Here is a 20,246-nt window from a genome sequence, read left to right as displayed (position 1 = left end):
TTAAGATCAGCAAGGATTTCACTGTTAAGCCAAGCTGGTCGCCTGCCATATTTACTATTCTTTCTACACATCAGGATGGTTTGTCCCTGTAACCTCAATAAGGATTCTTTAAAATACAGCCAGCTCTCCTGGACTCCTTTCCCCCTCATGTTATTCTCTCAGGGGATCCTGCCCATCAGTTCCCTGAGGGAGTCAAAGTCTGCTTTTCTGAAGTCCAGGGTCCGTATTCTGCTGCTCTCCTTTCTTCCCTGTCAGGATCCTGAACTCGACCCTCTCATGGTCACTGACTCCTAGGTTCCCATCCACTTTAGCTTCCCCTACTAATTCTTCCCGGTTTGTGAGCAGCAGGTCAAGAAGAGCTCTGCCCCTAGTTGGTTCCTCCAGCACTTGCACCAGGAAATTGTCCCCTACACTTTCCAAAAACTTCCTGGATTGTCTGTGCACCGCTGTATTGCTCTCCCAGCAGATATCAGGGTGATTGAAGTCTCCCATGAGAAACAGGGCCTGCGATCTAGTAACTTCTGTGAGTTGCCGGAAGAAAGCCTCGTCTACCTCATCCCCCTGGTCCGGTGGTCTATAGCAGACTCCCACCATGACATCACCCTTGTTGCTCACACTTCTAAACTTAATCTTAGATAAGAAGTTCTGCATGACAAATACAAAGGCCCATAAGCTACATGATAAATGGCTTAGGGTTTAAAGAAGCACTGTACTATGATGCAGCTAACACCTTGGCATCATGCTACATATCCTGGAATTAGAGGTTTCTTCTTGGGCCTGATAAGTAATGTGGCAAGAACTTCACAGCAAATCTGATTAAATAAGTTATCACATTGGGGTTATCATGCACTGACGCTGAATTTCTCCCAAGTTCAGGTGGGTGGCTCAGATACAGAGTTTTGTGTGGTTTTATCTCTAATAATGACATAGCATGCACAGCTAATGAAACCAGAGTTAAACAGGAAGAAATTGCATTATAGAAATCAATGTGTTGTACTGTAGGGTACTATGGTAGTCTAGTTGTTCATGAACTGCCTTATAGAATCATAGAAATGTAGAACTGGAAGGGGCCCTGCTAGGCCAGCCAGTCCAACACCCTGCACTGAGGCAGGATCAAGCATCATCCAGACTATCCCTGACAAGCGCCTGTCCAGCCTGTTCTCCAAAAGCTTCAGAGACGGAGACTTCACAACCTCCCCAGGCAATCTGCTCCAGTGCCCAGCTTCCTTACAGTAAGGAAGTTCCTCCCAATATCTAACCCAAATCTCCCTTAATGCAATTTAAGTCATTACTTCCTGTCCTGTCCTTCAGCTGCTCAAGTCCACGGCATGAAAAGAGAGCAAGGGATTGAAGTGCTAAATAAGACACTGTGCACTGCAATACAAAACAAACAGGACTAATTAGAATTGTTGGACGCAGGAATGAGTGCCCACCATAGGGATGATTTAAGAAACTTATGAATAAATCAATCAATAAATCTCACTATACAGTGTAGACAATGTACTGCCCATTATATTTTACAGCAGTATTTAGCAACAGATACACACATTCTCATGGTGTAAGTGGGTGAAAATGGGCACGTTTACTGCCATCTCGTGTAATGCAAGAGAACTGCACTTCTATTTGAATGCCTCAGTACTGACATCTAGTGCCAAGTAAATGAATACAAGGAAAGTTTACCGACACTGGCCATTTTTTATATATCATTATTTCCAGATCATCACAGTATAGGAGGTTGTGCTGTTTCCAGAGAGCTGTTTGCATTCAAGAAAAAAAAAAGGAAAATGAACCCACTGAAGATGGCAAAACTGCAGAAGCTTCTTCATTTATGGGCAGTACATCTTGTGTTCAATGTGTGTTCATTTTAGGAGTCTAGATTCTTATATAACATTATGGTTACACATTGTCCGACTCATCCGTTTCACCCTGACCCATAATAAATTTACATTTAAACAACAAACATTTTGTCCATGGAAACTGCCATGGATGCTAGGATGTCTATCCAATATGCCGACCTTTTCATGGCCCACATCAAGGAAGAATTTCTGGAAAAATGCATCACAAAACCAATGATAAACCTGAGATACACTATTGATATTTTGATCCTCAGGATAGACTATTTAAACTCTGTCATAGATTTCTACCACAACTTCAGCAACAACCACCCATCCATAAAACTCTCTCTAGACCAGCATCAACTTCCTCAACACCACAATCGGTTTCAATAATGGAACCTAGCAGCCAACTATATACAAGAAATCCACAGATCACTACACTTACCTACACAGATCCAATAACCACCACCAATTAGTCATTCACAATTCCTAATTTTTCACAAAATGAAATGAAGTTTTCATGGCTCAAAAATAAGATTCTCATGATAACTTCACAAAACTTGACCCACTGTGAAATTTCCACCATTTCTGCCCAAAACTACCAACACTAATATTTATTTGTTATTATTGCTGGGGCAATGAATATCATGGCTCCATTGCGCTAGACATCATCACATGCCCCAATGAGGATCAGAGGTCCCTTGTGTAAGGCATTATACAAACACACACAATGATACCATGTCCACGATTTATTTGACCCACCCTCATTCACAAATGGAAACATTTTCAAACTCCCTGACTCACACTTAATTGTGTATTTATTAGTATTTGGGCAGTATTTGGGTAGTTTTGAAGAAAATAGATTTTTAAACAAAAAAGTTATTCACAATCTTTGATACTAGTGACCAGTTTCATATTAGCCATCAAAAGACTTACATATGAGACAAGTATTCAGGGTGAACCATGCTGCTGAGAACAGCCACTCAGGCCAATGAGAGTTGGTGAGGGCAGGGACCATGTGGAGTTCACTTACTATGCTAGGTACAAAGTTTTCCAGCATATCAGCTTCCTATGAGTTTGCACATGTAGCTTTATATACAAATACTATTTACAGACTCCTCAGGCAAGTGAAAGCTAAAAGATCCAGTCATACAACCTAAAGAAAGTATAGCAGCTCCACAATATCCTTGGTTAGTCCACGGGACTAAAGTTAGATCAATACTGAGCGCTTTTGAAAATACTCACCCTAAGTGAGTAGTTATGAACAGAAAATTCCATCAGCGCTTAGGTTTTTTTTCAATGTTCAATTTGCATTATTCATGCAAAATTTTGCTCTTGGCAGAAACAAGAATAAAATCAGAGTAACTCCATTCCAAATAAGATCTAGATCTAGATCTATTTTTGTATAACTGAGGACAGATTTTGACCCCGATGTTTATTTTTCAATGAAAAACACTTATAAAAATTATTTTCTTATTTAACTATATTCAACTACACGTACATTTCAAAAATTCAAATAAGTGAAAAGAAAATACAGAAAAATACCTCAGATCAGTGCGTCTTGGAAAAAGCTTTTTCTTTCCATTAAAATAAATCTCAAATTCATCAACCTTCAGCCTGTGTGCATAGTCAATGTAGGCGGACACCTCCTGACCACGAGAATTTCGGTCACGAATGAAGATTATGGACTGGAAAAAACAGAGAACTCCACAAATAAGAAATACAAAAAATACATTAGTAAAATGAATTTTCATCTGCACCACTGACTTTTACAATTTGTTCCCTTTTTATTTTGGCCTGATTTATTTTGGCCATTATTGGGGCCAGATTTTCAAAAGAGCTCAGCTTCCATTTAGGCACCTAAATGCAGACTAGATTTGTAAAAGTACTCAGCATTCAGCATCTCCAAATCAGACACTTATGACCAGATTTTCAAAAGTGCTCAAATGTGCTGAGCTCTTTTTAAAATCTGGCTAGGTATTTTGATGTCTAAATGAGAGAAGAGTCCTTTTGAAACTCTGCACCATATTGTATAATGCATAATACATAACTCCAAAGAGAAACTTCCCGAATTAAATAAAATTAATTAAAGAGAATATAGCATGCCAATCACTAAAACAGAGTGATAACTAAAATTGAAATAGAAATGGATCATAGCTCATCCAGATCTGAACTTCTCTATAGTTTGGGGTGTTCAGATCTAGGATTCTGATCTCACCCAGTACACAGACAAGGTCCAAAATAAAAGTTTGGATCCAGAATAGCATCTGAAATATTAAGTAGCATATGTGTGTTGGATCTATGGTTTGGACATCTCTGTACATTAAAAGGCAACATATATTCAACTCAACATTCATAGCCAAGTTAAATCCACACAGAAGGGTTATTTATTGGTAATCCTGTTTGTCATAGTCCTCTCTTCTTCTATTCTACCATTAGATTCAATGTTATGGCTCCAATTATCAGGAAGTAGGAGGAAAAAACTGTCAGCCACCCAAGATAAGGTCCAGTCCACTGTTAGCGACTACCAGAACAAAAATTGTTATTGTTAAAGAAACCAGAGTAAAATCTGTGTAATAATCCACGTGGTAGCCCTGGGAAATTCAAATTTACAAGTCATACGTTGCTTACTGGACATCCCCCTCTCCTCCTGTCCTACTCAGTAATCATTGTGCTTAGTTATTATACTAAGCCATAATCTTCAGAGAAAGCCTTACCTAGAGTGCAACTAGGAGCTTGAGCAGCTGAACTGTGACTCTACCATACAGAACAAATCCAATTAGTAGGGGCACATTAAAGCCTCCCCCCTCACAATCAAAGGTTTCTGAACCCCTATTACCTCTCAGCGCTGGTTTTCATTTTTCTTCTTGTGACTTATCATTTTTGTCCCAATAGAATGAATGGGGGAAGCTGGGTCAGTGAGAATCCAATAGAGTTACTTGGAGTCAGGGTTAGACAGGAGTCAGATAGAACAGAAAAAGGAGCCTGGAGGGAAATCTCTTTTGGGAAGAGAAGAAGAAACCACAAAGCATCTGAAAATGAAAGGACTGCTTATGAAAGGAGAATGATTGTCAGAAACCCTTCCAGTAGGAACTGCAGGATAAGGTGGAGGAGAAAGTCACTAGCAAAGAGGGTGAGTCACATGGACTGAGGAAAAAGGATCTTTCTGGGATTCAGAATGTTCCTAACCATTTTGTCTTGATCCTCCCAAAAAAGCTTTAGGCCCCTGTATGGTAAGTCCACCAATTCTGTTTTTGATCCTACACATTCCAATAGTGAAGTCAGTGTGGCAATGGGCCAGTGGATAGACCTCTATATCTGGTGACAATCCTGGGCCTTTAAGGGAATCCACTCCTGATGGCTTAGAGGGATTACTCATTGGGATGCCAGTGTCAGGGGCCTGAGACAAGTATGGTAGACTAATGTCCCTTGGTTTTTCTTCCTTGCAAGGTGGGGGGGGGGGGGCGGGCAGGAGGACCGAGGCAACTCTCAACACTTCCACAATGCAAAAGAAGAATTGGCAGGACAGGAGTGGACTGGGGCTTCTATAGCTTGGATGAGCTATAGAATGAGCCATCCCAATGAGTCGAAAGAATAGTAAATATGGCAGGCGACCAGCTTGGCTTAATGGTGAAATCCTAGCGGATCTTAAACATAAAAAAGAAGCTTACAAGAAGTGGAAGGTTGGACATATGACCAGGGAAAAGTATAAAAATATTGCTCGGGCATGTAGGAATGAAATCAGGAGGGCCAAATCGCACCTGGAGCTGCAGCTAGCGAGAGATGTCAAGAGTAAAAAGAAGGGTTTTTTCAGATATGTTGGCAACAAGAAGAAAGCCAAGGAAAGTGTGGGCCCCTTACTGAATGAGGGAGGCAACCTAGTGACAGAGGATGTGGAAAAAGCTAATGTACTCAATGCTTTTTTTGCCTCTGTTTTCACTAACAAGGTCAGCTCCCAGACTGCTGCACTGGGCATCACAAAATGGGGAAGAGATGGCCAGCCCTCTGTGGAGAAAGAAGTGGTTAGGGACTATTTAGAAAAGCTGGACGTGCACAAGTCCATGGGGCTGGACGAGTTGCATCCAAGAGTGCTGAAGGACTTGGCGGCTGTGATTGCAGAGCCATTGGCCATTATCTTTGAAAACTCGTGGCGAACGGGGGAAGTCCCAGATGACTGGAAAAAGGCTAATGTAGTGCCAATCTTTAAAAAAGGGAGGAAGGAGGATCCAGGGAACTACAGGCCAGTCAGCCTCACCTCAGTCCCTGGAAAAATCATGGAGCAGGTCCTCAAAGAATCAATCCTGAAGCACTTGCATGAGAGGAAAGTGATCAGGAACAGCCAGCATGGATTCACCAAGGGAAGGTCATGCCTGACTAATCTAATCGCCTTTTATGATGAGATTACTGGTTCTGTGGATGAAGGGAAAGCAGTGGATGTATTGTTTCTTGACTTTAGCAAAGCTTTTGACACGGTCTCCCACAGTATTCTTGTCAGCAAGTTAAGGAAGTATGGGCTGGATGAATGCATTATAAGGTGGGTAGAAAGCTGGCTAGATTGTCGGGCTCAACGGGTAGTGATCAATGGCTCCATGTCTAGTTGGCAGCCGGTATCAAGTGGAGTGCCCCAAGGGTCGGTCCTGGGGCCGGTTTTGTTCAATATCTTCATAAATGATCTGGAGGATGGTGTGGATTGCACTCTCAGCAAATTTGCGGATGATACTAAACTGGGAGGAGTGGTAGATACGCTGGAGGGGAGGGATAGGATACAGAAGGACCTAGACAAATTGGAGGATTGGGCCAAAAGAAATCTGATGAGGTTCAATAAGGATAAGTGCAGGGTCCTGCACTTAGGATGGAAGAATCCAATGCACTGCTACAGACTAGGGACCGAATGGCTAGGCAGCAGTTCTGCGGAAAAGGACCTAGGGGTGACAGTGGACGAGAAGCTGGATATGAGTCAGCAGTGTGCCCTTGTTGCCAAGAAGGCCAATGGCATTTTGGGATGTATAAGTAGGGGCATAGCGAGCAGATCGAGGGACGTGATCGTTCTCCTCTATTCGACATTGGTGAGGCCTCATCTGGAGTACTGTGTCCAGTTTTGGGCCCCACACTACAAGAAGGATGTGGGTAAATTGGAGAGAGTCCAGCGAAGGGCAACAAAAATGATTAGGGGTCTAGAACACATGACTTATGAGGAGAGGCTGAGGGAGCTGGGATTGTTTAGCCTGCAGAAGAGAAGAATGAGGGGGGATTTGATAGCTGCTTTCAACTACCTGAAAGGGGGTTCCAAAGAGGATGGCTCTAGACTGTTCTCAATGGTAGCAGATGACAGAACGAGGAGTAATGGTCTCAAGTTGCAGTGGGGGAGGTTTAGATTGGATATTAGGAAAAACTTTTTCACTAAGAGGGTGGTGAAACACTGGAATGCGTTACCTAGGGAGGTGGTAGAATCTCCTTCCTTGGAGGTTTTTAAGGTCAGGCTTGACAAAGCCCTGGCTGGGATGATTTAACTGGGAATTGGTCCTGCTTCGAGCAGGGGGTTGGACTAGATGACCTTCAGGGGTCCCTTCCAACCCTGATATTCTATGATTCTATGATTGATAGTTCTTGCCTCCTGGTTCCTAAAGGTTATCAGATAGCAGAGACACACAAGTATCCATTAGACTATGTCTGTTTTTTTACCCAGCTGAGATCTGAGTGGGTTTCTTTTTTTTGTACATCCATGAAAAATGCACATCTATGAAAAATGGCATATCGAAATCATATCGAACTCTTATAACAAAGATTCTTTATTTTAACATCACTAAACTAATGTAATGGTGTCTTTGGCAAAACATTGGGTTATTCTTACAATACTTTTCCTTTACTACCACATTCACACTCAGTTTCCATAAAGGGTTGTGTTACCACACTTTGCATCTTTTGTACCATAAGCATCTCTAATCGGTAGATCCAGAAGAACCTTTCAATAGGTGGATACCTCCAGCTACTTCAGCATAATGTGACTTCTCCCATCCCCAGCATACTCAACCTTGTGAGATGCATAATTGAGCTGAATGTTATGCTAAATCAGAAAAAAATGTTTCTTTTTAATTGACAACAAGTGCAACTACAGTACACTGCAGCTGTGATTAGATAAAAGACTAGAAGCTTGTCATAAATATCTGAACAATTGATTCATCATCTCTTTAAAAATTCCGAAGTTACAGTTTAAATAATTTGAATTACATGGGATAGTCCAATAATAAAAGAAAAAAGTTGGCAAAATGCATGTACTATCTGCAGTATAAAACATAAAGGACATCTTTCAACTCTCTTCTGATTATCAAATTAATTTCCTTAAATAGGTGTTCACATATAATCAACTATAAATCAATACAGATCTACAGTAAAGTCAATAACTGTTCCTATTAATGTCCTCAAAACTTCTTTTGAACTTCAAACACCCAATCAAAATATTTAAAACAAAAATTTCCTGTAATAAAGGTACAAAGGATTCCCACTGAAAACTAAAAGCTTTTGATCCTATCTCATCTGTCAGCATTATTTTTCATTTTTCTTCTTGTGATTCATTTCTAACCACCTATAAAGCTTTCATTCATAAAACTATGAATGTGCTTGAATTTTCTTAGGATGTTCTATCACTTTTTAATTTTGCCACACCTTTCTGCCTCAGAGAAGGATTTTTATACGTTTGTATGTCATTTTTATTAACTGAAATGATCAACAGCGGATAAAGCTTTCATGTTAATTTTTTTTTTAAACAGAAAATGTGAAATTTAAAACTTACTTCCTACAGTTCTCTTTACTTTTCACTACAACTTCCTTTATTATACATTTTAATGTATCCTATTGCTAGAAGAAGAAACACATTCATTTACCGGTAATCAGTTGCCTCCTGAATAGAGCTGGTTGGGAATTTTCCAACACAACTTTTTTTCATCTGAAAGTGTCAATTCACCAAAACCAAAACTGTTTCTGAGACAGCATCAGTTCAGTTTCAGTTTTTCACTCAAAATGACTTTTTGTTTTGAAATTTTAGTTAATTTATACTAAAAAATTATTTAACAAATGTAAAAAGGCGTGCAATATTTAAAATATCAGATGAGAGAAAAAACTATTTTAATAATTAGACAAATTTTAAAACTAAAGGAACTATAATGCTAGATTCAACAGTAGAATAGACAGAAAAGATTGCGTACAAGTTTATTTCTCTGTGGGCGGACACCAGAACTATCACAACAAAGTACCACCCTCACCATTAATGTAAGTAGATGTGACTGTTGAAGTTAATGGAGTTGTGCTTGATTGCTGCAGCCATAAATTTGGCCCTTTGGAATATACAAGCTCGCACGTTCCTGCAGAAAATCATCAATGATATTAGTGCAATTAGAGAGCCACATAATTCATCTCTTGTGTTGAAAATGAAAGAAATCAGCTGTCTGCCAATCTGAAAATCCAGTGCATACTAGGGTGCGCTTTTGTGTGTGATGGGAACAAACAACAGTTTTAAAGGGCTGCATTAAAGGCCTGTGACTCACCCAAAAGAGCAAGGAACACATTTTTCCTTCTAAACACTAGACGTGTCTCAAAAATGTGGCTACTGTATTTGGAATGATGCCAGAAATGGTGCTGTTCCAGTATTGACATTGGAAGAGGATCCAGTAGCAGGATAAGCATTGTAAGTGGTGCTAGTATGTGAGCCAGTGTCTGTTGAACATGCCAGGGCAGCTCCTGGTTCCCCAGAACAGATTTTGCCACAGAATGGGGAAATCGTTTTGAATCTTCCTTATCGAGGTTCAAGGAGCTCATAGAAAAAGCTTTGACTCTCAGAAGGGGCACCATAGAAAGTGTAAAACTCTGAAGAAGAAAGATGATGCCTCTGCAGAACTTCTGTGACAGACTGTGCAAGAGTTGGATGTGCAAATATGTTGTGCCTAAATTTGAATCTCCTTGAAAATCATAGGTTGGAAATTAAGAAGAGGACTCAAACCAGTTTGCTGCTCCTCTCTGTTAACATGAGTATTTTTCCCTTTTAGCTTGGTGAACCGAACATCCCCATGTTGGATCAGATCACCTTAGGCATCATATTTTTACATTTTTTTGTTCAAGGTAGTTGGCGAGATAACAATGTTTTGGTTATTCCAGTTTTCCATTTGTATATGTATGGTAGCTCAGTGGAGGAGGGCGGGAGGGATAGCTCAGTGGTTTGAGCATTGGCCTGCTAAACCCAGGCTTGTGAGTTCAATCCTTGAGGGGGCCATTTAGGGATCTGGGGCAAAAATTGGGGATTGGTCCTGCTTTGAGTAGGGGGTTGGACTAGATGACCTCCTGAGGTCCCTTCCAGCCCTGATATTCTATGATTCTATGATCCATCAGTGCTCCATACAGACAAAAGTAGAACATACATGTGGAGTTGTACCTTAGTCATGAAAAGTATTGTTAGTATTTTCTCCAGGAGCATATTTGCACTCTAGAGAAATGTGAGTGGAACAAAACTATGAATGCTCAAACTAGCTTGGAAAAATAATGGCCTACTCCAAACTTCTCTTTATTTTTAGAACTAAATTCACTCAATCTTTTTTTAACTTTCTGAAATATTACTTATTTTTTCCCCAGCATTGTTGCTGTCTTTGTATTCCTCTTAATTTAACGGTTCATGAAGGGTGTTGTCTCAAGGCCTGATTCTCCTCTCTCTTAGGTCCTAATTCAAGGCCTATGAAAGTCAACAGAATAACTTACCCTGACTTCCATAGGCTTGGATCATGCCCTACACAGGTGTAAATTACAAGCACTGCCACTGAAGTCAGCAGAGTCACTGCTATAAACTAATGTAAGTTAGAGAAGAATCAGATACAGAGGACTTCCAACTTAGTCACAAGCACACTACCAGAAATTTAACAAGACAGCCTGTTTCCACGAGATTCATAGCCAAGTTGTTCACATTCAAGAGGTTTCAGTGAGTTTGGATAAGAATGCAAACTTTTGGGAACATATCTGAACCAAACCCAAACTACAAACCTTGACAGAGTCATACACCATTACACAACCTAGCCTACAAATCTATATATTGACAAATACTGTAAATGGTGGGAGGACTTTATGTCAGGCCTAGTCTACACCCTGTGACTCACATAAAGTTCCACCTTAGCCTCCAGAATAAATTTCTAAACTGAACAGGCCTTTGAGCCATGTTTCACCCAACTAATTGCAAGTAAGGACAAGAAAGTGTGTGGACTTTTTGTCACACTCAGAATCCTTAAAAGAAAAAATCGTATTGGAAAACTCTACATGTCAGAAGAACACGCAGATTGATTTATGCACTGCCTGGAGAGGACAATCTCCATGTTTCCAAACAAACAAAGCTGATCAAATTAGTGGCTAAAGAACTACAATTAATTAATGTGGGAGTCTAATCCAAAGTCCATTGGCTGCAATGGGCTCTGGATCAGGGCCTTGGTACTTTGCAAAACATTACGGGAAGAACAGTGACTTGCATAACCTACAACATGTTACATAATCTCTCTGTGCCTCACGTTTCTCTTCACTAAATTGGTGCTAATATCTGTCTCTAAAACTTTGCAGTCCTCAAAGTGAAAATGTATTCTTATTACGGCTGTAAATCCTGTGGCCTGAAGCCTTAGAGACAAGTGAATTCACTACTGCCATCTGTTGGTGACCCCTTTTGCCTTTGAAAATCTCCCCCTAGTACAGCTGATAAGGCTTTTTGTCCACAAGCGCAGGGCCAATCAGAGGGGGGTGGGCGGGGGGGGGGACGGGACAGGAGGGCTATTTCGTCTGGGCCTCAAGCTCAAAGGGGGCCTCATATTTAGACACTTGTTAATTTTTTGGCATTTGATAAGTTTTGCAACTTGTTTTCATGTGCATCCCTATTGGACCAAAATGTGATGCACATTCTCAGCTTATAGCTTCAAATTTAAGCAAATAAGAGATGTGATTTGGTAAAAGACCATATTTTTGTTAACTGATATAGATTTTGTCATATTAAAGAGTTAAAAATGTTCATAAATGTTAATTAAAATATATTGGTTCTGATGGCACAAGATTAGACCATATGTCGTCATTTTTTATTTTTATTATGGCTAAGGGCCTCAAAAGCTGAAAGTGGCCCATGTCTCTCTGGACCTCTGAGAGATCCTGTGCAAGCGTCAACATCACAAAAACCAATCATTACCATATCTATTAACTGGGATCTTTATTGACAACCTCAGGAAGAGACCAGCTGCTTGAAGGTGGCCCCTTTTGGTCAAGTTGGAAGTACTTAGGATGGTATTAGGAACCTTGCACTGCCTGCATTTCTAAGGATAAACAGAGACTTGCAGTTCTAGCACTGTCAAACTAGTGCCTTACAAAAACATTAATATTCACACACAAAGTAAATAAAAGGGACAAACCAAAAACAGTTGAAATTCTTAACACAAGCAGCATAGTGCTATAGAGTCCCATGCCCATTGCAGCTAGTGCAATGGGCATGGGACTCTATAAGGACAAATACAATAATGAGTGACAGGTTTCAGAGTAACAGCCGTGTTAGTCTGTATTCGCAAAAAGAAAAGGAGTACTTGTGGCACCTTAGAGACTAACCAATTTATTTGAGCATAAGCTACAGCTCACTTCATCGGATGCATACTGTGGAAACTGCAGAAGACATTATATACACAGAGACCATGAAACAATACCTCCCCCCACCCCACTCTCCTGCTGGTAATAGCTTATCTAAAGTGATCACTCGCCTTACAATGTGTATGATAATCAAGTTGGGCCATTTGCAGCACAGATCCAGGTTTTCTCACCCTCCACCCCCCCCCCCAACACAAACTCACTCTCCTGCTGGTAATAGCCCATCCAAAGTGACCACTCAGCAGGAGAGTGAGTTTGTGTTGGGGGGGGGGGGTGGAGGGTGAGAAAACCTGGATCTGTGCTGCAAATGGCCCAACTTGATTATCATACACATTGTAAGGAGAGTGATCACTTTAGATAAGCTATTACCAGCAGGAGAGTGGGGTGGGGGGAGGTATTGTTTCATGGTCTCTGTGTATATAATGTCTTCTGCAGTTTCCACAGTATGCATCCGATGAAGTGAGCTATAGCTCACGAAAGCTTATGCTCAAATAAATTGGTTAGTCTCTAAGGTGCCACAAGTACTCCTTTTCTTTTTACAATAATGAGTGGTTACTTCAAAATAGCCTCATGAGGAATCCATTAACCTAACCTTGCCGAAATGCTAGGAAATATTATTAGCCCAGCCTCAAAATCTGCACACCAGCCCTTTACCAAAGGGATGAAAAAAGAAAATAAACATTTCAATCTCCAGTAAAAAAACAAAACCCTAAACCAATTACTCTTTCTTTGCCAGTGGGTGAGTAGAATTTTGCAAGGCTAAACTAGACTCTTGGGGGAATATTTTATACAACATACATTGTCACTGATTTTCTGAAGACACAGTAGCAAATGACATCCCCACAGCTGGGATCTGTATGTAGGTTCTGATTCAGCATGGGCTTAACTCCGAGAACTCACTTAAGTCTATCGGTACTCAGCAAAGCCTGTGAGCATGTGCTTAAGTCCCAGGTGAATGGAACTTCAGATATGCTTAAGGGCATTGCTGAACTGGGACCTAAGAGTTGGCAAATAAGCCAGCATGATCTATGAGCCACAGTATTGAGAGATCCCTCTTATGGATTCAAGTTAAATGTGGTATAGAAGATAGAATATGGGGAAATTAAGGGGCCAGCCCTGCTGTCTGGTGAAACATACTTCTAACAAAAGTACTTTAAAGTCTGACTAATGGAAGGTAAATGGCAGGAAAGGAAAGACAGACAATATTTAGGTCAATTATTAATTATTCGTTCTCTTTTCATGTGGACAGTATCACAGGTGGGGCCCCAAGGGCCCAAGCAGAATTTGACTGAAAGGGACAGGCTTAAAATGCATTATAAGTTAAAATACATGTTTAATGACTAGCAATTTATTTTTGTTGCATGGTGTTTGGCCTTATTTGCCACCTGAAGATCATGTTACATCTAATAGAAATACCAGTGAGCAGTGGAAGAAAGGCACTCACCTCCATATCTGTAAAACAGATGCCATTCGCATGTCTGCTCTGCAAACAGGAATAAATTCCTGACCCTGACCCCTCACAGGAGTGAAAACTGTGTAAAATGTAGCGTTCCATTTTTTGATTTTATCTTTAACTACATTTTATTTTTAGTGGGGGAAGTATGAGGCTTAATTTTTTATAAACCAATTGAAACATTCTAGTAAACTAAGGTGTAAAATGTATCTATAACTTGCTGTGCACAAATTTTCACTGTGTTCACACTTTCATCTGGAAATACTGTTCTCTTTCTTATTCTAGCTTTCAGATTTTTCTAAAATGTGTAATAGTAATACATCTGGTAATACATATGTACATTTTTCTACATTTTTCTAAAATGTGTAATAGTAATACATCAGTCTCCTTTTCCTATGCTCAAAAATGCAATTGGTTCTTCAGAAAACACATATCTTTTACTTACCTATAATTCTACAAAAGAATTAAAAACAAGGTGCATGAGAATAAGCACAGGATCACAGCAGACTTAATCCCGAGTTCTTCTAATACATCCAAAATAAGCAGGATATGGTCTAAGGGCAAGTGCAATTCAAAAAACGGAGATCTTAACATAGCAAAAAAAAGTTAAATGTATGTTTGTCTTGGTTTTTCCTCACTTAAAATACCTCCAAGCCCTGACCATTTTAATTAGCTCAACATCACTTATAACCTTTCACGTTTTAGATCTAAATGTTGGATTCCATTCCCCTAAACAGCAGTGATTGATGCTAGTTTGGAACACCAAAAGAAATACTCTTTGATACTTTATTTAGTTAGCAGAAATAGCCAAACAAAAACCCAGCAGTAATATAAAGCAGATATGTACTCTACCTTGGGTTAAACGGTAAAACTCTTTTGTGGTTCTTAGTACTCATAGGAACCTATTTCATATTGGTGTTGCAGGAATAACATTGTGTCGAGACCACACAGATGCTAAAATCGTTACTCAAGGCGCAATCCTACGATTCTTCTCTATGCATAACTTTCACTGAGTTACATGGGAGTTCTCTGGGTTGAAGGACTGCAGGATCAGGCTCTTATTAAAAGACCACCTACATCCTGTCAACTGTGTGCTAGATTTAGGTACAATAGCTTAGGGAGTCTTTTCAATCTGTACAAGTAGTTAGGCAAGATACCAAGAACAGGGCTGCTCTTGCAGTTCAGACACTGGGATTCTGGAGATATAGGGCACTACTGCGCTACATCAGTACAGCTGCACTGATGCAGCTGCGCTCCTGTATTATGTCTGGTGAGGATATGCTATGCTGACAGGAGAGTGCTCTTCTATCAGCATAATTACTCCACCTCCACGAGAGGCGGAGGCTATGTCGGTGGGGAGTGTCTCCTGCCGACATAGTGTGGCGTGGACAGCACTTAAGTCGATGTAACGTATGTCGCTCGGGGGGGTGTCTTTTTCACACCCATGAGCGATGTAAGTTACATCGACTTAAGCGGTCGTGCAGACCAGCCCCTAGGTTCAATTCCTAACTCTTCCACAGACTTCTTGTGTGTCATGTAGAGACACATTTTACAAAGAGCTCAGGAGCCAGGTTTTCAAGTTCTCTGCACTAAAATCTGGGCCCAGATTTTCAAAATTGCTCAGCACCCAGAAGCTCCCACTGTGACACTTAGGGCTGGACTTTCAAAAATTCTCATAACCCCAACTTGCTGAGCACTTGTGAAAATCTCACCATATATTTGGGTATTTAAGTGGGGGCTGAGCTCTTTGAGAATGTGGCTGCAACTGCACAGGCTGAGCTGTGTTATTTACTCATTCACTTAACACAAGAACCAGGGGCCACCAAATGAAATTAATAGGCAGCAGGTTTAAAACAAACAAAAGGAAGCATTTCTTCACATAACACAGTCAACCCGTGGAACTTGTTGCCATGGGATGTTGTGAAGGCCAAAACTATAAAGGGGTTCAAAAAAGAATTAGATAAGTTAATGGAGGATAGGTCCATCAATGGCTATTAGCTGAGATGGTCAGGGATGCAACTCCATGATCTGGGTCTCCCTAACCTCTCACTACCAGAAGCCAGGGGTGCTGGAACAATTTTTATAGTGGGGGTGCTGAGAGCCATTGAACCAAACTGTAAACCCTGTATATGATGAAAACCACTTCAAGCCAGGGGGTGCGGCAGCACCCCAAGCACCCCTAGTTCCAGAACCTATGCCAAAAGCTGGGAGTGGATGACAGAGGATAGATCACTTGATGATTGCCTGTTCCATTCATTCCCACTGAAGCACCTGACACTAGGCTAGATGGACCATTAGTGTGACCCAGTATGGTCTTTTTATGTGCTTATGTTCTTAGAAAATCCAACCTTTAAACTCTCTGCGCCTCACTTCCTCATCTGTAAAATGGGGATAATAATCCTTCTTGTCTGTTTAGCTTGTACACTCTTCGGGACAGGTACTGTTTTACTGTATTTTTGCACAGTGTCTAGCTCAACTGGGGACTCTATAAACTACTATAATGCTACCAATAACATCAGCATAGAAAGAAGTCATATGATAGAAAGTACCGTTGGCTAATGTGACAGCCCTTGCACTCCAAAATGGGTGTGGTCTTTGAGGTATCCCAAACTAGCTAGCATAAAATAAGCCTCAGCTCAGGTGATAAACCATTGTTATTTGTTAATACTGGCAACCAACAGCTGTCAATATATTTCAGCTGACTTGTGTCTTGCTCAACAATTCTTGGTACGTGTTTAATTTGTGTGATTCTAGGCAAATATACACAGCAGAAAGTTCACAGGCACACAAATAAAGTGAAAGAAAAGAAAAGAAAAAAGCTAACCAGACTTTTTGAACTGGAGAAGCACGGTTTGAGGGAGAGAATGGCTGACTGAGAAGCAGATGTTCTAGCTTTTAACTCTTCAGAAAAAAAGTATGGTTACCCTACAGAAGAAGAAACATTTGCTGTGTATGTGAAGCATGTGCTTCCCAGTCACCTATTTATTCTTAGTGTTCAGCAGCTGTTCTCTAACTGGACTCTGGATTTGCTTCTCTGTGTAAACACGGTGTTGACTTGGTTTGGAACCAATGTTCAGACTGAGAACAGGCTGCTGAGATAAGAGTATAGGTTACATCTGTTGGTGTTAAAATAAAGGTGCTTATTAAAAACGGGAATCGTTCTCAGATCATTAATCCATAACAGGAATATTTGCACTCAAATGCATTCAGAATCCAAATTTCACTAAGAAAAACAAGACAAATTCAGCTCCAGCAGAGAGAAGATGGGCCTCTCCATTCTGTAACCATGCATGAAACCATGTTTAAACAGGAGCAAGACCAAGGACAGGGTAGGCCCATTACTCAATGAGGGGGGAAAGACAATAACAGAAAATGTGGAAATGGCAGAAGTGCTAAACGCCTTTTTTGTTTCAGTTTTCTCCAAAAAGTTTAGTAACAATCGGATGTCTAGTGCAGTGAATGCCAGTGAAAATGAGGTAGGATCTGAAGCTAAAACAAGGAAAGAACACGTTAAAAATTACAAATTGGCAGGGCCAAATGAAATACATTCTAGAATACTCAAGGAGCTGACTGAGGAGATATATGAGCCATTAAAATTATCTTCAGAAACTCATGGAAGACATGAGATATTACAGACCAGCCAGCTTAACTTCACTATCTGGACAGATAATGGAGCAAAATTCAAGCAATCAATTTGCAAACACCTAGAAGATGATAAGGTGGTAAGTAACAGTCAGCATGGATTTGTCAAGAACAAATCATGTCAAACCAACCTAACAGCTTTCTTTGACAGTGTAACAAGTCTTGTGGATAGGGGGTAAGTGGTAGATATGGTATATCTGGACTATAGTAAGGCTTTTGAGACTGTCTCGCATGACCTTCTCATAAACAAACTAGAGAAACATAGCCTAGGTGGAGCTACTATAAGGTGGTGCATAACTGGTTGGAAAAATGTTGGGAAAACTGTTCTCAGAGAGTAGTTATCAGTGGTTCACAGAAGGGCATATCAAGTACAATTATAGAGAGTACAATTATAAAGTTTGTGGAGGATACCAAGCTGGAAGGGGTTGTAAATCCTTTGGAGGAGAGGATTAAAATTCAAAATGATCTCGACAGACTGGAGAAATGGTCTGAAATAAATAGGATGCAATTCAATCAGGAGAAATGCAAAGTGCTCCATTTAGGAAGGAACAATCAATTGCACACTTACTGAGTAAGGGGATCTGGGGGTGATAATGGATCACAAGCTAAATATGACTCAATGGTGTAACACTGTTGCAAAAAAAGCAAACTTCATTCTGAGATGTATCATCAGGAATGTTGTAAGCAAGACGCGCAAAGTAATTCTTCCGCTCTACTCTGCACTGATAAGGCCTCAGCTGGAGTATTGTTTCCAGTTTTGAGCACCACATTTCAGGAAAGATGTGGACAAATTGGAGAAAGTCCAGAGAAGAGCAACAACAATGATTAAATGTCTAGAAAACATAACCTATGAGGAAAGATTGAAAAAGTTTGTTTGGTCTGGAGAAGAGAAGACCGAGGGGGGACATGATAACAGTTTTCAAGTACATAAAAGGTTGTTAGAAGTAGGAGGGTGAAAAATTGTTCTTGTTGAGCTTTGAGGATAGGACAAGAAGCAATGGGCTTAAATTGCAGCAAGGGAGGCTTAGGTTGGACATTAGGAAAAACTTTCTGACAGAGTAATTAAGCACTGGAACAAATTGCCTACGGGGGGAATCTGGTCATTGGAGGTTTTTAAGAACAGGTTAGACAAACACCTGTCAGGAATGGTCTAGTTGTTAGCTAGTCCTCCTTGAGTGCAGGGGACTGGACTGGATGATCTCTTGAGGTCCCTTCCAGTCCTACTCTTCTATGATTCTGTGGTTATGGTCAAAGTAGGTCTCCATCCACACACAATACAGGTAGAGCCAGCTTATATTCAGCTGGGGTGGGGATGGTATGAAATCATAGTGGCTGTACCCAGTCCAGAGGGGATGAGAAGTGACAATGTGGAGTTGGGGCCATGGCCCCTCATACCAGCCAGCAGAGCTCTGGTAAAGGCAGGGGAGTATTTGCCACAATCCCCCAAGAGGTGGTGCAGTAGGTATACTCCCTTTGATTACTGGGAGGCACTGTACTTCCTGGTGTTTCCTCTGGGGCAGTGTGTCAGACTCTATGCTCCCCATCACTCAGGGTTGTGTCGATCAGACATATAGAGCCCTTAATGTTGCAGCTGTGTTTAGAAACCAGTCTGGACCTCTTCTACAGTGCAGGGAGGATGGGAGACATTTATAGCATAGTTTCTGCTATCATAGTCCAGCAGGGACACTGAAACCATGCCGAAACTGTTGGCTACAACCAGAGTCTAAAACAATTGTCAGTGAAGACAGCAAGATCCTCTTTCCCAATGGGTACAGGGCTGTAAAGAGAGGAAAAACCAAGTACCCATCTACACAACTGTAGTATTCTAGACTCTGATGTGGATCAGGGTTAGCAAAAGTTATACACTATCACATAGCAGGATTCAGTATCTACTGACTCCATTGCTTACTCTTATAACTGCCCGCCAGATTCCTGACTCCCTCATTTATCAGACTCCCAGTTGCTGTGATATTCTTTCACATCCTTTTCATTATTGCTAGACTCAGTATTGCAGCAAGTGGCGGGTAAAAGACTCTCAAGGATATAAAGGGTGTTGGTTCTTTGCTGAGAATAGAATGCAATTAAACATAAAATTGTCTGGTGATCCATTTATTACTAGTCTTCTGATGACTGCCTATACTTGGTGACACCAGACTTTCCGTGTCTTTATCTCCTTTTGGCATCATAGATACAATTTGTTGATTCCAGACTTGGCAAGTTTATTGCAATCTGTTTTTATGCTGTAACCATGACTAGGTAGCAAAATCTGCTCGGATAGTCACAGATCTGTATTGCTAGCAGAAGGCCCACCTGGGCACCTGCCCATATGCCTGCTTGCAACTTCGATTCCTTGCAAGCAGCTAGTACAAGAGTTCAGCTGTTCAACAGACATGGATAATGGCAACTGAGGTCAGTCCTGTGATTGGTTGCAGTTATGACCAGGCAATATAAATCAGCGAGGGGCTTCCTGATTACATAGGCAATAGGATGTCGGACACAGTGTCAGAGTAGTGGGAGTATCTGGATGCACAGCACTCTTGGTAACACATGGCGTAGTGCACACAGAGATGATTATTAGGAAGAGCAGCAGTGGTGACACAGTTGTTTGTTTCTGTTAATACACATGCTGCAGTATGGTTCCGGAACAATAACCGTATGACAGTTCTGGCCATGAC

At 40.8% G+C, this 20,246-nt stretch overlaps 1 protein-coding gene across 1 annotated transcript in view; it reads right to left on the bottom strand.

Moving 5' to 3' along the window:
* CFAP299 (cilia and flagella associated protein 299) overlaps nucleotides 1–20,246 on the bottom strand; it is a 377,565-nt gene that overhangs the window by 41,703 nt on the left and 315,616 nt on the right. Inside the window, exon 4 of the mRNA XM_077814940.1 lies at nucleotides 3,381–3,523. Within this exon, the coding sequence (XP_077671066.1) occupies nucleotides 3,381–3,523 (143 nt within the window). The remainder of the gene's footprint in view (nucleotides 1–3,380; nucleotides 3,524–20,246) is intronic.

The sequence above is a fragment of the Eretmochelys imbricata genome, chromosome 4 (assembly GCF_965152235.1).
Source record: "Eretmochelys imbricata isolate rEreImb1 chromosome 4, rEreImb1.hap1, whole genome shotgun sequence".
NCBI lineage: Eukaryota > Metazoa > Chordata > Testudines > Cheloniidae > Eretmochelys > Eretmochelys imbricata.
Note: the sequence above shows the minus strand (reverse complement) of the source record. Positions and strands in the feature narration are given on the sequence as shown.